Raw genomic sequence first — 17,961 nt, forward strand, 5'->3', positions numbered from 1 at the left:
CATTGAAGTTTCCTTCACTATTTTCAGCTACAATATCATAGTATAACCTCCCGCTCATAATCTTAATCGTTTTAACCTAGTGCTAGAATTGTCAAACTATTCCGTAAAGAATTTGCGGGGTTCGTGTGTATGTGAAATGTATGATCACGTGAGAGAGTGTGACTATAATCTGGCCGCGAGAGTGGGCTATGGGTTGAGTGAGTGCATAGCTCCTATGGGCGGACGCTGATGTATTTCCACACAAACCACCGCTGCTCTCTCCCAAAGCAGTGGGACAGATTTATGGTGCTGCTTCACTTATGTGGACTATAGAACAACTTTTCGTGCCTTGGCCTAAGCGAAAAAAGATACAAGGATTCAAAGAAAGGCATGGAAAGTCAAGTATTTCCAAGATGACCGATGGTTTGGTCACCGAATAAGTTATTTTTGTCGCACGAGAGAGAAACTCAAAACAAGGCTGTTTTTGGAGTTCCACCTCCCCTCTCTCCGTAGAGTTTGATTCAAAAGTCGAAAGCCAAGATGGCCGCCGATTCCGTGCAGGTAGGAAAAGTTGACAACTGTTACAATAAACGCGTAAAGTTGTAATGCGCGTTTTCCAATTTAGTAGACTAACTTTATTATATCGAACATTCGCAGTAGGTTCAAATCTTGAGTTTTATACATTTCTGAGGGATTTATCCACCCTTTCCCGAAGGACTGGGAATTATGGATTGAGGCCTGGAAAACAATTAGAAGGGAAAAAATCCAGTTTTGCATTATTGTGCACTTGAGCACGCAACATCTGAACTACTGAATTCATCTGCTGTAGATTATTGAAATGTCCTAAAATAAATGTAAAATATATTATAATAGTAAAATGTTTTTTTAAAACATTTTGGTAAACAAAATTGTTTAGAACGAATTGGAAGAACATTTGCCATTTCATATCCCATTTTAAACCGAGACGGTAAAAGTAATGTTCCATTTTAAACTCTTTTGTAAACAGTGACACACTTGAGTCAAGTGGGCGCGTGGTAAAGCCCAAAGGTGTCTATTAAAAGAAATATGTTTTACTTGGTTGGAGCCTAGATTTAACGTAGTTGAAAATAATGTTTCAAGTATAGGCATGCAAATCCTAAATGTTAGCTAAGCATTCCCTTAAACATGCTTGAATTTGTAGCTAATCATACAATGCAACAGTTAGAAACCTCACAGGTGGCTGACTGAAAACCATTTATGTTTCATGTTTCAATCTATTTTTCGCCTCTGAACTGTAACAAATTAGTCAGAAGAAAGGTTGTGGTCACCACTGCTGTCACTGGGGTGACGTCACCTGTCATCTGCCAATTTGTATCGGGAAAAAATCATACTTGTCCATCAAACAACAGTGTAGCCTTGAACAATAATGATGTTATCTGACCATGCAATTTAGTAGCTTTGTATGGTACCAAACATAACTTAACTCTCTCCTAAACATTTACATTTGAGGACATTAACCTGTGAAAATGTTGCCTTTGTTTGCGGTTTCTATAATTAGATTGAAGCTGGTACACTGTTTGGAACCTTATTTGTACCCGCCCAGCAGCACCCATGAATGCAGACTAATCTTTGCAGACATGATTTCACAAGACTCGTATTCTTAAATGGGTGACGGCTGAGATTGTTTGGACAGTGACAGTGAGTGGAAGGCTCTTGTGTTTGTCAAGTTAATTATGCTGCTATTGGCCACTAAACAAAATAGTCAATTCGGAAAGTATTCAGACCCCTTGACTTTTTCCACATTTTGTTGTTACAGCCTTATTCAAAAAAGAAATATATATATATATATATATATATATATATATAATGAAAAATAAATAATAATCAATCTACACAAAATACCCCCTAATGACAAAGCAATTTATTTTATATATATATATATATATATATATATATATATTCCTTTATTTACATAAATATTCAGACGCTTTGCTATAATACTCTAAATTGAGCTCAGGTCTATCCTGTTTCCATTGATCTGATCATCCTTGAAATGTTTCTACAACTTGATTGGAGTACACCTGTGGTAAATTCAATTGATTGGGCATGATTTGGAAGGCACACCTGTCTATATAGGGTCCCATAGTTGACAGTGCATGTCAGAGCAGAAACCAATCCATGAGGTCAAAGGAATTGTCCATAGAGCTCTGGGACAGGATTGTGTCGAGGCACAGATTTGGGGAGGGGTACCCAAAAAGAAATTGCAGCATTGAAGGTCCCCAAGAACATAGTGGCCTCCATCATTCTTAAATGGAAGAAGTTTGGAACCACCAAGACTCTTCCTAGAGCTGGCTGCCCAGCCAAATTTAGCAATCAAGTTAGCAGTGCACGCATGGGTTAGGTAAAGTTAGTCTTACATGATAACCATAGAAAAATACATGAAAATGGATTGCAATTTATGATCCTAAGGGGAATATAAAGAAATGAAAATAATCTGGGATTAAAAAAATTATCTGTCATGAATAAAAAATGTTCAACGTCACCCTTTGTTTGGAGAAATGCAACAAGTTAATGAGTTACAGCAGCAAAACAATGGATTTGGGGGCACTTTGGGTTCAATAGTGGCCCAATGATAGCAAACATATGACATTGACAATAAAAGCACTCAAATGAAATGGTCTCTCGCCAATCCAGAGAAAATAACAAAAGCTGAGAGAAAAATGTACAAATGGCTCATTAACACTCTACCAAAAGGCACCTGAAGGACTCTCAGACCATGAGAAACAATATTCTCTGGTCTGATGAAACCAAGATTGAACTCTGGCCTGAATGCCAAGTATCACATTTGGAGGAAACCTGGCGCCATCCCTGCGGTGAAGCATGGTGGCAGCATCGTGCTGTGGGGATGTTTTTCAGCAGCAGGTACTGGGAGACTAGTCAGGATCAAGGCGAAGATGAACGGAACAATGTACAGAGAGATCCTTGATGAAAACCTGCTCCAGAGCGCTCAGGACCTCAGACTGGGGCGAAGATTCACCTTCCAACAGGACAACAACCCTAAACACACAGCCAAGACAAAACAGGAGTGGCTTCGGGACAAGTCCTTGAGTGGCCCGGCCAGAGCCCGGACTTGAACCCGATCGAAGAGACCTGAAAATAGCTGTGCTCCAATGCTCCCAATCCAACCTGACAGAGCTTGAGGATCTATCGGAGAAATTCCCCAAATACAGGTGTGCCAAGCTTGTAGCGTCATAGCCTCAAATCTTCTTGGATGTAATCACTGCCAAAGGTTCTTCAATAAAGTACTGAGTAAAGGGTCTGAATACTTATGTAAATGTGATATTTCATTTTTATTTTTGTTTTTTTATACATTTGAAAAAAATCAAAAACAGTTTTTGCTTTGTCATTATGGGTTATTGTATGTATATTGATGAGGGGGAACCCCCCCCCATTTAATCAATTTTAGAATAAGGCTGTAACGTAACAAAATGTGGAAAAAGTCAAGGGGTCTGAATACTTTCCGAATGCACTGTAACTAGTGCATGTGTAGGAGTGACGAAGTTGTGTTATTGCCAATAAACTATGGCCCACAACCTCTTGCTCATCAGTAGTTTGTCGTAATCCTGCCAAGAGAGACAGGCAAACCATGCACTGTTCCCAGGTATCACTGCAGAATTTGGCTTGTGATGTAAAGCAACACATCCAGTTGGACATGTTCCCGGAACCTTGATGACAAGTACGTATTTTTTAAACCTCCTGCTTTGGGCTTAATGTGTCAGGGTGTAGTTCATATGTATATAGTCAATAAGCAGAATTGCTGTCTTACCTCAATTCGCCATGAATTCCCTGGTTGGAAAGCGGCTGTTTTCTAGAAGCTGTGCGGTGCCATTTTCCCAAAATGTTCCCCCACTTGGGCCAGCCCCCAAGCAATTAGAGTTTCAGCCAATGAGCTTCAGCCCCTCACCATTTGAGTGACAGCTAGCAAGATGCGCACACAGCAGAGAGAGAGCAATGATGTGGTGTGCATATCTGCACATACAGTACCAGTCAAATGTTTGGACACACCTACTCATTCAGGTTTTAAAAAAAAAAAAACATTTGTAGAATAATAGTGAAGACATCAAAACTATGGAATCATGTAGAAACCCAAAAAGTGTCAAACAAATCAAAATATATTTTAGATTCTTCAAAGTAGCCAGCTTTTTCCTTGATGACAGGTTTGCACATTCTTGGCAGTCTCTCAACCAGCTTCATAGTGCCCTCAAAGCTCATTACTAAGCTAAGAACCCTGGGACTAAACACCTCCCTCTGCAACTGGATCCTGGATTTTCTGACGGGCCGCCCCCAGGTGGTAAGGGTAGGTAACAGCACATCTGCCACGCTGATCCTCAACACGGGGCCCCTCAGGGGTGCGTGCTCAGTCCCTGTTCACTCATGACTGCACGGCCAGGCACCACTCCAACACCATCATTAAGTTTGCAGATTACACAACAGTGGTAGGCCTGATCACCGACAACGACGAGACAGCCGATAGGGAGGAGGTCAGAGACCTGGCCATGTGGTGCCAGGACAACATCCTCTTCCCTCACCATGATCAAGACAAAGGAGATGATTGTGGACTACAGAAAAAGAAGGATCGAGCAAGCCCCCATTCTCATCGACAGGGCTGTAGTGGAGCAAGTTGAGAGCTTCAAGTTCCTTGGTGTCCACATCACCAACAAACTAACATGGTCCAAGCACACCAAGACAGTCGTGAAGAGGGCACGTCAACACCTATTCTCTCTCAGGAGACTGAAAAGATTTGGTATTGGTCCTCAGATCCTCAAAAGGTTCTACAGCCGCACCATCGAGAGCATCCTGACTGGTTGAATCACTGCCTGGTATGGCAACTGCAAAGCCAAAGGACCGCAAGGCACGACAGAGGGTAGTGCGTACGGCCGGGTACATAACTGGGGCCAAGCTTCCTGCCATCCAGGCTTCTTAACAGGTTCTACCTCCAAGCCTTAAGACTCCTGAACATCTAATCAAATTGCATTCCAGACTATTTGTCCCCCCTTTACACTGCTGCTACTCTGTTATTATCTATGCATAGTCATTTTAATAACTGTACCTACATGTACATATTACCTCGACTAACCAGTAACCCCTGCACATTGACTGTGTACTGGTACCTCTGTATACAGTTGAAGTCTGAAATTTACATACACTTAGGTTGGAGTCATTAAAACTCATTTTTCAACCACTCCACAAATTTCTTGTTAACAAACTATAGTTTTGGCAAGTTGGTTAGGACATATACTTTGTGCATGACACAAGTAATTTTTCCAACAATTGTTTACAGACAGATTATTTAACTTAAAATTCACTGTATCACAATTCCAGTGGGTCAGAAGTTTACATACACTAAGTTGACTGTGCCTTTAAACAGCTTAGAAAATTCCAGAAAATTATGTCATGGCTTTAGAAGCTTCTGATAGGCTAATTGACATAATTTGAGTCAATTGGAGGTGTACCTTCAAACTCAGTGCCTCTTTGCTTGACATCATGGGAAAATCAAAATAAATCATCCAAGACCTCAGAAAATAAATTGTAGACCTCCACAAGTCTGGTTCATCCTTTGGAGCAATTTCCAAATGCCTTAAGGTACCACATTCATCTGTACAAACAAACAGTATAAACACCATGGGACCACGGAGCTGTCATACCGCTCAGGAAGGAGACGTGTTCTGTCTCCTAGAGATGAACGTACTTTGGTGCAAAATGTACAAATCAATCCCAGAACAACAGCAGAGGACCTTGTGAAGATTCTGGAGGAAATGGGTACGAAAGTATCTATATCCACAGTAAAACGAGTCCTATATCGACATAACCTGCAAGGCCGCTCAGCAAGGAAGAAGCCACTGCTCCAAAACCACCATAAACAAGCCAGACTACGGTTTGCAACTGCACACGGGGACAAAGATCGTACTTTGAGGAGAAATGTCCTCTGGTCTGATGGAACAAAAATAAAACTGTTAGGCCATAATGACCATCGTTATGTTTGGAGGAGAAAGGGGGAGGCTTGTAAGCCGAAGAACACCATCCCAACCATGAAGCACGGGGGTGGCGGTATCATGTTGTGGGGTACTTTGCTGCAGGAGGGACTGGTGCACTTCACAAAATAGATGGCATCATGAGAAGGAAAATGATGTGGATATATTGAAGCAACATCTCAAGACATCAGTCAGGAAGTTAAAGCTTGGTTGCAATTGGGTCTTCCAAATGGACAATGACCCCAAGCATACTTCCAAAGTTGTGGCAAAATGGCTTAAGGACAACAAAGTCAAGGTATTGGAGTGGCCATCACAAAGCCCTGACCTCAATCCTATAGAAAATGTGTGCGAGCAAAGAGTCCTACAAACCTGACTCAGTTACACAAGCTCTGTCAGGAGGAATGGGTGCAAATTCACCCAACTTATTGTGTGAAGCTTGTGGAAGGCTACCTGAAACATTTGACCCAAGTTAAACAATTTTAAAGGCAATGCTACCGAATACCAATTGAGTGTATGTAAACTTCTGACCCACTGGGAATGTGATGAAAGAAATAAAAGCTGAAATAAATAATTCTCTACTATTATTCTGACATTTCACATTCTTAAAATAAAGTGGTGATCCTATCTGACCGAAGACAGGGAATTTTTACTAGGATTAAGTGTCAGGAATTGTGGAAAACTGAGTTTAAATGAATTTGGCTAAGTTGTATGTAAACTTCCGACTTCAACTGTATGTCCTCGCTATTGTTATTTTACTGCTGCTCTTTAATGATTTGTTTTACTTTTATTTCTTTGAAAGTTTTTTTTCCCTTAACTGCATTGTTGGTTATGGGCTTGTAAGTAAGCATTTCACTGTTATGTCTACACATTTTGTATTCGAGGCATGTGACAAATACAATTTGATTTGATTTCAATTAACAGTGCATCATTACTTGTAAGACATGAAGGTCAGTCAATGCAGTGGCAAAAACCATCAAGCGCTATGATGAAACTGACTCTCAGGACCGGCACAGGAAAGGAAGACCCAGAGTTACCTCTGCTGCAGATGATAAGTTCATTAGAGTAAATTGCACCTCAGATTTCAGCCCAAATAAATGCTTAAAGTAACAGACACATCTCAACATCAACTCTTCAGAGGAGACTGTATGAATCAGGCCTTCATGGTCGAATTGCTGCAACGCAACCATTACTAAAGGACTCCAATAAGAAGAGGAGACTTGCTTGGGCAATGGACATTAGACCGGGGGAAATCTGTCCTTTTGTCTGATGAGTCCAACTTTTGGGGATTTTTGGTTCCAACCGCCGTGCCTTTGTGAGACGCAGAGTAGGTAAACAAAATGACCTCCGCATGTGTGGTTCCCACCGTGAAGCATGGAAGAGGAGGTGTGATGGTGTGGGGGTGCTTTGCTGGTGACACTGTCAGTGATTTATTTAGAATTCAAGGCACACTTAACCAGCATGGCTTTCACAGCATTCTGCAGTGATACACAGTCCCACTAAGTGAGAACCAGATGGGATGACTATTTGTTTTTCATCAGGGCAATGACCTAACACACCTCCAGGCTGTGTAAGGACTATTTGACCAAGAAGGAGAGGGATGGAGTGCTGCATCAGATGACCCCGGCCTCCACAATCACCCAACCTCAACCCAATTGAGATGGTTTGGGATGAGTTGGACTGCAGAGTGAAGGAAAAGCAGCCAACAAGTGCTCAGCATATGTGGGAACTCCTTCAAGACTGTTGGAAAATAATTCCATGTGAAGCTGGTTGAGAGAAAGCCAAGCATGTGCAAAGCTGTCAAGCCAAAAGGGTGACTTCTTTGAAGAATGAAAAATATATTTGGGTTTGTTTAACACTTTTTGTGGTTGTGTTATTTCATAGTTTTGATTTCTTCACTATTATTCTACAATTTAGAAAATAGTCCAAATTAATAAAAAAAACTTTAATGAGTAGGTGTATCCTAACTTTTAACTGGTACTGTGATGACATATGCATTTATCAGGGACCACTTTTGGCTACTTTCAGAACTACTGGCTAAAAATGAATATACAAAAGTACCGGAGAATCTCTCTAAACTGACCAGGGTTGTAATTACACCTGTCATCGATGTATTTGTGATGGACTGTAATTTCCAAGCACTGCAGTCTTTTAAATGCTTTAGTCTAGCCTGGAGGTGAGGTTGTTGACCTGATGTAGCCTATGTGCCATTTCTGTTTTAAAGGCAGCTTACCAAACCAAATGTGTTGAAGCTGGTTTCGGGTAATAATTTGTGTAAAGGTTGAATGGTGTTCAAGGTTAGTCAGGATTTTTTTAAAAAATATATATAAACAGGTACCATAATCCCAATAGTCTTGGTTTCTAAAGTCAGACTTGGCATAAATGAATGTCTGCCTGACCAACTTTTCCATTGTCCCTCAAATTTAATTGAGCTTTTGTTGGCATTTGAGCTGAAGACTATTTAGCCTGCTTATAGTGGAAATTCATACTTTTTATGTTAGCTTTGGTTTCGCTGCATGTTTTAAGGTGACATTGTTTTAGGTGCATGAGAAATAGGCTAATCTAACATATTAAGGAATAAGGACACAATCTTTTATCATTTGCGATGATTAAAACTCCTATGCAAGCCTGTCCAATTTCAGTGTTCTCCTCGGTCAGTTAGATTTTCTTAGCTATTTTGTTGCTTAGAGGGAAGAATAAGGCTGGTCTGTGTCTTTGTATTGTGTTCAGAGGTAGCCTAGTCAAACAGAGTTACGGAAAAAACAATTGGGTTGAGCTGTCTTTTTACCTCTTCCAGGAGTTGAGTTGTTTACCTATGAGTCATACAAGGAGGCGGAGCCTGTCTCCCTCTGGACTGGAATGTACTATAGGCCTAGGCATTGCATATTTCCTCTGTAAAGCACCTTTATGGGAGGAGAGGGTGGCGTTAAAGATAGAGAAGTTTTAGCCACTAGCCAGCCAAAACAGGGAACTACCGTGCACTCTGTCAAACACACACTAAGCCTGTTTTTTTTTAACTCTAACTGGGTCAATCAGAGCATATCAATTAGGCAAAATAAATGTTGGCTAATTTGCCACAAATACAATAGCTCTACGTTATTCCATTGGCACTTGGTTGAAACACGGTGCTTGCTTGCACCACCAAAGTAATGGATTAGATTATTTCATTAGCCATATACTGAACAATTAACAGTACTAAAAGCTGTAGACGGCGTTGGGGAAACGACCTTGGCAAAAAATTACGTTACGAACTCTTTCCCAGGCTCCCAATCTTAACCTTACAAGAAGCCATGTACATGTAGCTGTACACAACTACAAAGCCACCTCCTACTCCCTCACACGTCGCTCCATGGGGGAGGCCATTGGACCGCTGGTGTTTTTTTTGTGTTTTTTTTTACCAATGTTTATTTTAAGACTCAACTCTCTCCCCGGAGTGAGATTAGGTCCCATTCTTGTCTCCTGTGACCTCACAGAGCGCGAGTCTAAGCAGGATTTTGTTCCCTCAGACGGTTTGTGTGCGTGTGTGTGTGTGTGTGTGTGTGTGTGTCTGTCTGTCTGTCTGTCTGTCTGTGAGAGTGGGAAGGGTTGGACAGAGAGAGTATGCGTCCAACTGACTTTTGCTTTTGAGTCACCCAGACATGTTGCTGTTGTAGAGGATAACTTTTTTAGAAAAGAGAGAACTTTACTTATGTTATTGTGATGAGAGGAAGAACAAAGCAGAACTTCAAAACATGCATGGACGGTCTTCTGTTGCAGATGTAATGGAGACAAGGTTGATGGAAATTGATGATGTGATGGTAAGGAACATAGATTTGTGTAGGAATAGTCAAATATAGGGATGGGCATTTGAAATGATTTCAGTATTCAAATAATATTTTTGGGGATATCCAGATAGTTGAAAGATATTTGTTTTTTTAAAGAAATTTTATTTTTTGTACAACCAAAGCTTTCCTTTTTAATTTAAATGGCATGTTATAGAAGATTCCAGACACCTTTTTTGTGATTTCACATTTTAGAGAAACTTACAGCAAACAACTTCCTCATCCTTGTTTTGTAGTATGGGGGCCCCAACATGTTTTTTTTAGCAAAGGCTCCAAAAACACCCTAACACATCCTTTTGGAAATAGTAAAGCTCTCAGTATAGTGATGCAAGTCTTTAGCTGTTGTATATATGAAATTATGTCATTCTGAACTGCAACGTTATATTCCATTTTGTTGCAACTAGCTAGCTAAAGTAGCAATGCTAATTGAGGCTATTTTCCTGCACTCCCCTTCCAGTGTCTACAACAGATCCATTCATATGAAACAACAGCTTAATTCCATCATTTTAATTACATTTTGCTAGTGTTGCACGGTGTACCGGTACCACGGTAATATCATGTTACCAAAACGTCATGATACTTATGATACCAACATTTTAGAATAACGTAGTACCGTTTCATATGATACTACTGACTTTCAGCCCTACCAATATAAAGGACCTGCTGGAACTACAGGAAACATATGATCTCTGTAATTGCAAACAAAGGTTTCTGTACCAAATATTAAGTTCTGCTTTTCTGATGTATCAAATACTTATGTCATGCAATAAAATGCAAATGAATTCATTAAAAATCATACAATGTGATTTTCTGGATTTTTGTTTTAGATTCCGTCTCTCACAGTTGAAGTGTACCTATGATAACAATTACAGACCTCTACATGCTTTGTAAGTAGGAAAACCTGCTAAATTGGCAATGTATCAAATACTTGTTCTCCCCACTGTAGGACCAAAATATACTGAACAAACATGTAAAGTGTTGGTCCTATTTTTCATGAGCTGAAATAAAAGATCCCAGAAATTTACCATACACATACCCATCCACCTGACAGGTGTGGGTTATCATTAAGCTGATTAAACAGCATGATCATTACACAGGTGCACCTTTTGCTGGGAACAATAAAAAGTACTAAGGAGTATTTATGTCTGTAATAAAGTCCTTTTGTGGGGAAAAACTCATTCTGATTGGCTGGGCATGGCTCCCCAGTGGGTGGACCTGGCTCCCAATTGGGTGGGTCTATGTTGCTGGAGGGACCTCCTGACTCCATATACAGTGCATTCGGAAAGTATTCAGACCCCCTGACTTTTTCCACATTTTGTTACGTTACAGCCTTATTCTAAAATGGATTAAATAAAACATTTTCCTCATCAATCTGTCTATATAAGGTCCCAAAGTTGACAGTGCATGTCAGAGCAAAAACCAAGCCATGAGGTTGAAGAAATTGTCCGTAGAGCTCCGAGACAGGATTATATCAAGGCACCGATGTGGGGAAGGGTACTAAAACATTTCTGCAACATTGAAGGTCCCCAAGAACTCAGTTGCCTCCATCATTCTTAAATGGAAGAAGCTTGGAACCACCAACACTCTTCCTAGATCTAGCTGCCCGGCCAAACTGAGCAATCAGGGGAGAAGGGCCTTGGTCAGGGAGGTGACCAAGAACATGATGGTCACTCTGACAGAGCTCCAGAGTTCCTCTGGAGATGGGAGAACCTTCCAGAAGGACAACTATCTCTGCAGAACCCCACCAATCAGGCCTTTATGGTAGAGTGGCTATGCGGAAGCCACTTCTCAGTGAAAGGCACATGACAGTCGCTTGGGGTTTGCCAAAAGGCACCTAAATGACTGACCATGAGGAAGCTCTTTGGCCTGAATGCCACGCGTCAAGTCTGGAGGAAACCTGGCCTTATCTCTATGGTGAAGCATGGTGGTGGCAGCACCATGCTGTGGGGATGGTTTTCAGCAGCAGGAACTGGGAGACTAGTCAGGCTTGAGGGAAAGATGAATGGAGCAAAGTATTGAGAGATCCTTGATGAAAACCTGCTCAGGACATTTGCCCTAAGCATAAAGCCAAGACAACGCAGGAATGGCTTCGGGACAAGCCTCTGAATGTCTTTGAGTGGCCCAGCCAGTGCCCAGACTTGAACCTGATCGAACATCTCTGGAGAGACCTGAAATAACTGTGCAGTGACTCTCACCATCCAACCTGGCAGTGCCTGAGAGGATCTACAGAAAAGAATGGGAGAAACTCTCCAAATAAAGGTGTGCCAAGCTTGTGGCGTCATATCCAAGAATACTCGAGGCTGTAAATGCTGTCATAGGTGCTTCAACAAAGTATTGAGTAAAGGGTCTGAATACTCATGTAAATGTGATATCTGTTTTTTTATTTGTTATACATTTTCACCAAATTTTGAAAACCCTGTTTTTGCTTTGTCGTTATGGGTTATTTTGTGTAGGTTGATGGTGGGGGGAAATCAATTTAATCCATTTAGAAGAAGGCTGTAATGTAACAAAATGTGGAAAAAGTGAAGGGGTCTGAATACTTTCCGAATGCACTTGTAGGTTGACCTTTCATTGTAATTCCATTCAAGAAGACTCACAGAGCTCTAATCCTTCCCCAGTTAAGACTGTCTGTAATGATGCAGGTCAAGGCCCATACTAATGCCCAATTCCAAAACAACTCCAAGCTACTAACCCCGAGTCACTTATGTAGATCTGAAAGGATTGGGTAGGTATGGGGCCAGATGTTTTTCCACAGCCTTTAATTTGGGCTCACAATAGCCTCATTTCCCTAGTCGGATCATGCGGTCAAGAAAAAGTCCTGGCCAGCAATGGTGAACATTTCACCTAGCCTGTCTCGTCACAGAGCTATGACAATATTGCAATGTAACCATCCTATCCAGTCCTTTCATATCACCACGTGTGATTAAGGGGCAAAGGTTGCCCAATGACCTGTGTTCCATCTGTTAGTTCTTATTAAAATATAATAGATCCTAGCCATTGACTCAGCTGACCAAAAAAACTGTCAGAGGTTTGGTGGGAGTGAGACTGCTCCTAACCACAGATCTAGGGTCAGATTACCCTACCGAAAGGCCAAGGTGGGATGAAAAAATATCTGACCCCTTATCAGTGGTTAGGGGCTTACAACCTAACCACTACTTCAAGACGAAGTTCGGCTTCGGGTGGTACTAACCAGAAATGTAGTCTTGATCTCTTGAGAACAGTCGAGAGGCTACATAAATGCAGTCTCAGTCTAGGGCTCCGGTCTTGACTCCGTCTATATTACTATTCTCTTTCCAATGCATCCATTCTAACCCCCACCTCTCTTCTCTGTTGTCCCCCAGGGTGATGCCAGAGGCCAGCTGGTGTCGGAGCGGCTGGGCCTGGGCCACAATCTGGACCTGTCGGACACCATGGTGCAGCAGAAGCTGGATGAGATCAAGGAGCAGATCCGCCGCGAGATTCGCAAGGAGCTGAAAATCAAGGAGGGCGCGGAGAACTTGCGCAAGGTCACCACAGACAAGAAGAGCCTGGCCTACGTGGACAACATGCTGAAGAAGTCCAACAAGAAGGTGGAGGAGCTCCACCAGGAGCTCCAGGAGCTCAATGCCCACATCGTGGTCAAGGACCCCGATGAACTGCTAGGTATGGCTCTTGTTCACTGGGCATGGGAGGAATTAAGGTTGCAAAACTCTGGAAGCTTTTCCAGGTTGATCAGAAATCCCGGTTAGAGTATACCTAGTTAAAGGATTTCCTCCCTGCTTATTTTCTACAGATTCCAGGAATCCTTCAACAGAAATTTCTGAAAAACCTGAGAATTTTGAATGTGAAACTTATTTTTTTGATATGAGGTGTATGCACTGATTTAAATGCCCCCCCCCCTCTTCCCTCCACAGTCCTGTTTCAGTTCACATTGTGGTTAATGACCCTAACAATCTGCTAGGGACTGTATTGTCCACTGATTCATGGTGAGAAGTGAATTGAGTGGGATACAGTACCCAAATGTACTTTTAGTTTAGGGCTGAGCGGTATACTGTATTTTGCTACAGTGTATAGAGGTATTTCAATGTTTGGTTTGTTAAATGTGACACGCTACTCCGCCGTGTGTAGCGTCCGTTTTTATAGTTTACTCCGCTATTTGAGTTGTCTATATCCTCTCGCTCTCTCTCTCCACGAGGCTTTCCACACAGACCAAGCCCCGCGCCAATCAATCAAGGAGCTCAGTTAGTGTTGCTCGACCAGGAGACCGCTTGTTCAGTCTGCATGGTCAATGCAGTACATGCAGCATGATGGAAATGATGCAGACAATTACATTGATGGAAACTACAATCTATCTGCAACATTACATCTGATCTACCCCCTATAAAATAAAAAACATTGAATAAAAAAGGTAAATCGTTTTTAGCCGTTAATGCTAATCGCTTGTTAGTGGGCTAGCACTCTGATATATGTCAGAGAATCGCAGCTAGTTAATTAAGCCTGATTCTAGTGATGGCGGAGGCCTAAATCGGCATGTTTTCTGTGCAACATTATATTCAAAATCAAAGAGGAATAGAGGAAGCATGAATATGGTAGCTACATGAAGTAGCTAAGACAACATTGAATGTAGCCAAAGGTTAAAAGGTCCCCTAGGAAATGGTGACCAACACTTTGGTTCTTAATAACACCTCCCTGGCTTTTTCATTTGTTGTCATGTCAAACAACACTGTATTCAAAGTGGCCGTTATTATATTCTAACTATAGAATTATAATAATCATTATATTTCCATGATCCCTACAGTTCACCCAATTGTTTTGCTCTAAATCGCAAGTCAAATTGCAATTGCAATATTTGGTTAAAAATAAGGCCTCAATTTCTTTTTTTTGCCCATATTGTGCAGCCCTACGTGGCAGTGTGGAAATGATCTCAAATGAGTGAAAACAAACAGAATGCCCCGTTCGAAAACACTTAGAATGTACTGAATGTGTTGCCACCCTAGGCTCATGCACTACTTCTAAAGCAAATTTAGCAAAACATAATACCAGCATAACGTCAAATCAAAAAAATATAGTGATATGATATTTTGGCAGTATCGCCCAGCCCTACTTCAGCTGTCGTATTTCTTGGTACAAGGACACTCAATACGTGATATACTCATTTGACAGCACCAACACAAGTCCACACAATGCATGACAAATGCACAGAATGCACAAAAAGGACCTATACACAATGAATGCACTCTATTGTGGTGAGTCATCTTCTAGGAGCTGACACTGATACATCCCAAATTCCTTATTGTGTTATTGCCTCCATTAGTTACTTTCGAGGCTGTTGGAACCTGCTGCTGTGAATTTGTGCACGACAATGTTTGTTTTTTACCGTGTTACTGGAACTGGGGAAATGCATTATTGTGTTGTTACAGTGGATGGGCAGGGAATAGTTTCTCAAATTGATAATGGGTAAGGAGAGAAGGAATGGGTTTCTCTGCTGCTATTGCATATTTTACTAGACATTCAAAATTGGGGGGGGGGGTTCTCTATGTAATATTAGTCTTAAGTGGGAACAAATTTAGCCTGACTCATTGAACCCTTATCTGATGAGAAAGGGCTTTTGTTAGCTGACTCATGGCCAGTGGAATGTCACAAGGCGTCTTGGAACTAGGAACTGACCTCAGGTCATCTCCTCAGCAGCCAATTACTGGTTAACGTCTGCTCTTTTAAATCAAATCAAATCAAATTTTATTTGTCACATACACATGGTTAGCAGATGTTAATGCGAGTGTAGCAAAATGCTTGTGCTTCTAGTTCCGACAATGCAGTAATAACCAACAAGTAATCTAACTAACAATTCCAAAACTACTGTCTTATACACAGTGTAAGGGGATAAAGAATATGTACATAATGATATATGAATGAGTGATGGTACAGAGCAGCATAGGCAAGATACAGTAGCTGATATCGAGTACAGTATATACATATGAGATGAGTATGTAAACAAAGTGGCATAGTTAAAGTGGCTAGTGATACATGTATTACATAAGGATGCAGTCGATGATATAGAGTACAGTATATACGTATGCATATGAGATGAATTGTGTAGGGTATGTAAACATTATATAAGGTAGCATTGTTTAAAGTGGCTAGTGATATATTTACATCATTTCCCATCAATTCCCATTATTAAAGTGGCTGGAGTTGAGTCAGTGTCAGTGTGTTGGCAGCAGCCACTCAATGTTAGTGGTGGCTGTTTAACAGTCTGATGGCCTTGAGATAGAAGCTGTTTTTCAGTCTCTCTGTCCCAGCTTTGATGCACCTGTACTGACCTCGCCTTCTGGATGATAGCGGGGTGAACAGGCAGTGGCTCGGGTGGTTGATGTCCTTGATGATCTTTATGGCCTTCCTGTAAGATCGGGTGGTGTAGGTGTCCTGGAGGGCAGGTAGTTTGCCCCTGATGATGCGTTGTGCAGACCTCACTACCCTCTGGAGAGCCTTACGGTTGAGGGCGGAGCAGTTGCCGTACCAGGCGGTGATACAGCCCGCCAGGATGCTCTCGATTGTGCATCTGTAGAAGTTTGTGAGTGCTTTTGGTGACAAGCCGAATTTCTTCAGCCTCCTGAGGTTGAAGAGGCGCTGCTGCGCCTTCTTCACGATGCTGTCTGTGTGAGTGGACCAATTCAGTTTGTCTGTGATGTGTATGCCGAGGAACTTAAAACTTGCTACCCTCTCCACTACTGTTCCATCGATGTGGATAGGGGGTGTTCCCTCTGCTGTTTCCTGAAGTCCACAATCATCTCCTTAGTTTTGTTGACGTTGAGTGTGAGGTTATTTTCCTGACACCACACTCCGAGGGCCCTCACCTCCTCCCTGTAGGCCGTCTCGTCGTTGTTGGTAATCAAGCCTACCACTGTTGTGTCGTCCGCAAACTTGATGATTGAGTTGGAGGCGTGCGTGGCCACGCAGTCGTGGGTGAACAGGGAGTACAGGAGAGGGCTCAGAACGCACCCTTGTGGGGCCCCAGTGTTGAGGATCAGCGGGGAGGAGATGTTGTTGCCTACCCTCACCACCTGGGGGCGGCCCGTCAGGAAGTCCAGTACCCAGTTGCACAGGGCGGGGTCGAGACCCAGGGTCTCGAGCTTGATGACGAGCTTGGAGGGTACTATGGTGTTGAATGCCGAGCTGTAGTCGATGAACAGTATTCTCACATAGGTATTCCTCTTGTCCAGATGGGTTAGGGCAGTGTGCAGTGTGGTTGAGATTGCATCGTCTGTGGACCTATTTGGGCGGTAAGCAAATTGGAGTGGGTCTAGGGTGTCAGGTAGGGTGGAGGTGATATGGTCCTTGACTAGTCTCTCAAAGCACTTCATGATGACGGATGTGAGTGCTACGGGCGGTAGTCGTTTAGCTCAGTTACCTTAGCTTTCTTGGGAACAGGAACAATGGTGGCCCTCTTGAAGCATGTGGGAACAGCAGACTGGTATAGGGATTGATTGAATATGTCCGTAAACACACCGGCCAGCTGGTCTGCGCATGCTCTGAGGGCGCGGCTGGGGATGCCGTCTGGGCCTGCAGCCTTGCGAGGGTTAACACGTTTAAATGTCTTACTCACCTCGGCTGCAGTGAAGGAGAGACCGCATGTTTTCATTGCAGGCCGTGTCAGTGGCACTGTATTGTCCTCAAAGCGGGCAAAAAGTTATTTAGTCTGCCTGGGAGCAAGACATCCTGGTCCGTGACTGGGCTGGATTTCTTCCTGTAGTCCGTGATTGACTGTAGACCCTGCCACATGCCTCTTGTGTCTGAGCCGTTGAATTGAGATTCTACTTTGTCTCTGTACTGACGCTTAGCTTGTTTAATAGCCTTGCGGAGGGAATAGCTGCACTGTTTGTATTCAGTCATGTTACCAGACACCTTGCCCTGATTAAAAGCAGTGGTTCGCGCTTTCAGTTTCACACGAATGCTGCCATCAATCCACGGTTTCTGGTTAGGGAATGTTTTAATTGTTGCTATGGGAACGACATCTTCAACGCACGTTCTAATGAACTCGCACACCGAATCAGCGTATTCGTCAATGTTGTTATCTGACGCAATACGATAACTCTTGATAACTGATGTCAGATCAGCTCCCCCTTCACTCCCAACATAACCAGCAGAATTATAAAACCATTAAACGGGTCTTGGGT

General features: G+C 42.3%; 1 protein-coding gene across 3 annotated transcripts in view; it reads left to right on the forward strand.

The window, feature by feature from the left end:
- The first annotated feature begins 203 nt into the window (after positions 1-203).
- The window catches only part of LOC112260268 (serine/threonine-protein kinase N2), a 48,476-nt gene continuing 30,718 nt past the window's right edge, over positions 204-17,961 (forward strand). The window contains exons 1-2 of one of the 3 annotated variants that reach the window (XM_024435236.2): positions 204-540; positions 13,150-13,450. In XM_024435236.2, the coding sequence (XP_024291004.1) occupies positions 520-540; positions 13,150-13,450 (322 nt within the window). In that variant the 5' untranslated portion in view covers positions 204-519. Of the gene's footprint in view, positions 541-9,568; positions 9,785-13,149; positions 13,451-17,961 lie in introns of those variants that run through there. The other 2 variants (XM_024435237.2, XM_024435235.2) reach the window with 2 other exon arrangements.

Source organism: Oncorhynchus tshawytscha, linkage group LG10 (assembly GCF_018296145.1).
Source record: "Oncorhynchus tshawytscha isolate Ot180627B linkage group LG10, Otsh_v2.0, whole genome shotgun sequence".
Taxonomy (NCBI): domain Eukaryota; kingdom Metazoa; phylum Chordata; class Actinopteri; order Salmoniformes; family Salmonidae; genus Oncorhynchus; species Oncorhynchus tshawytscha.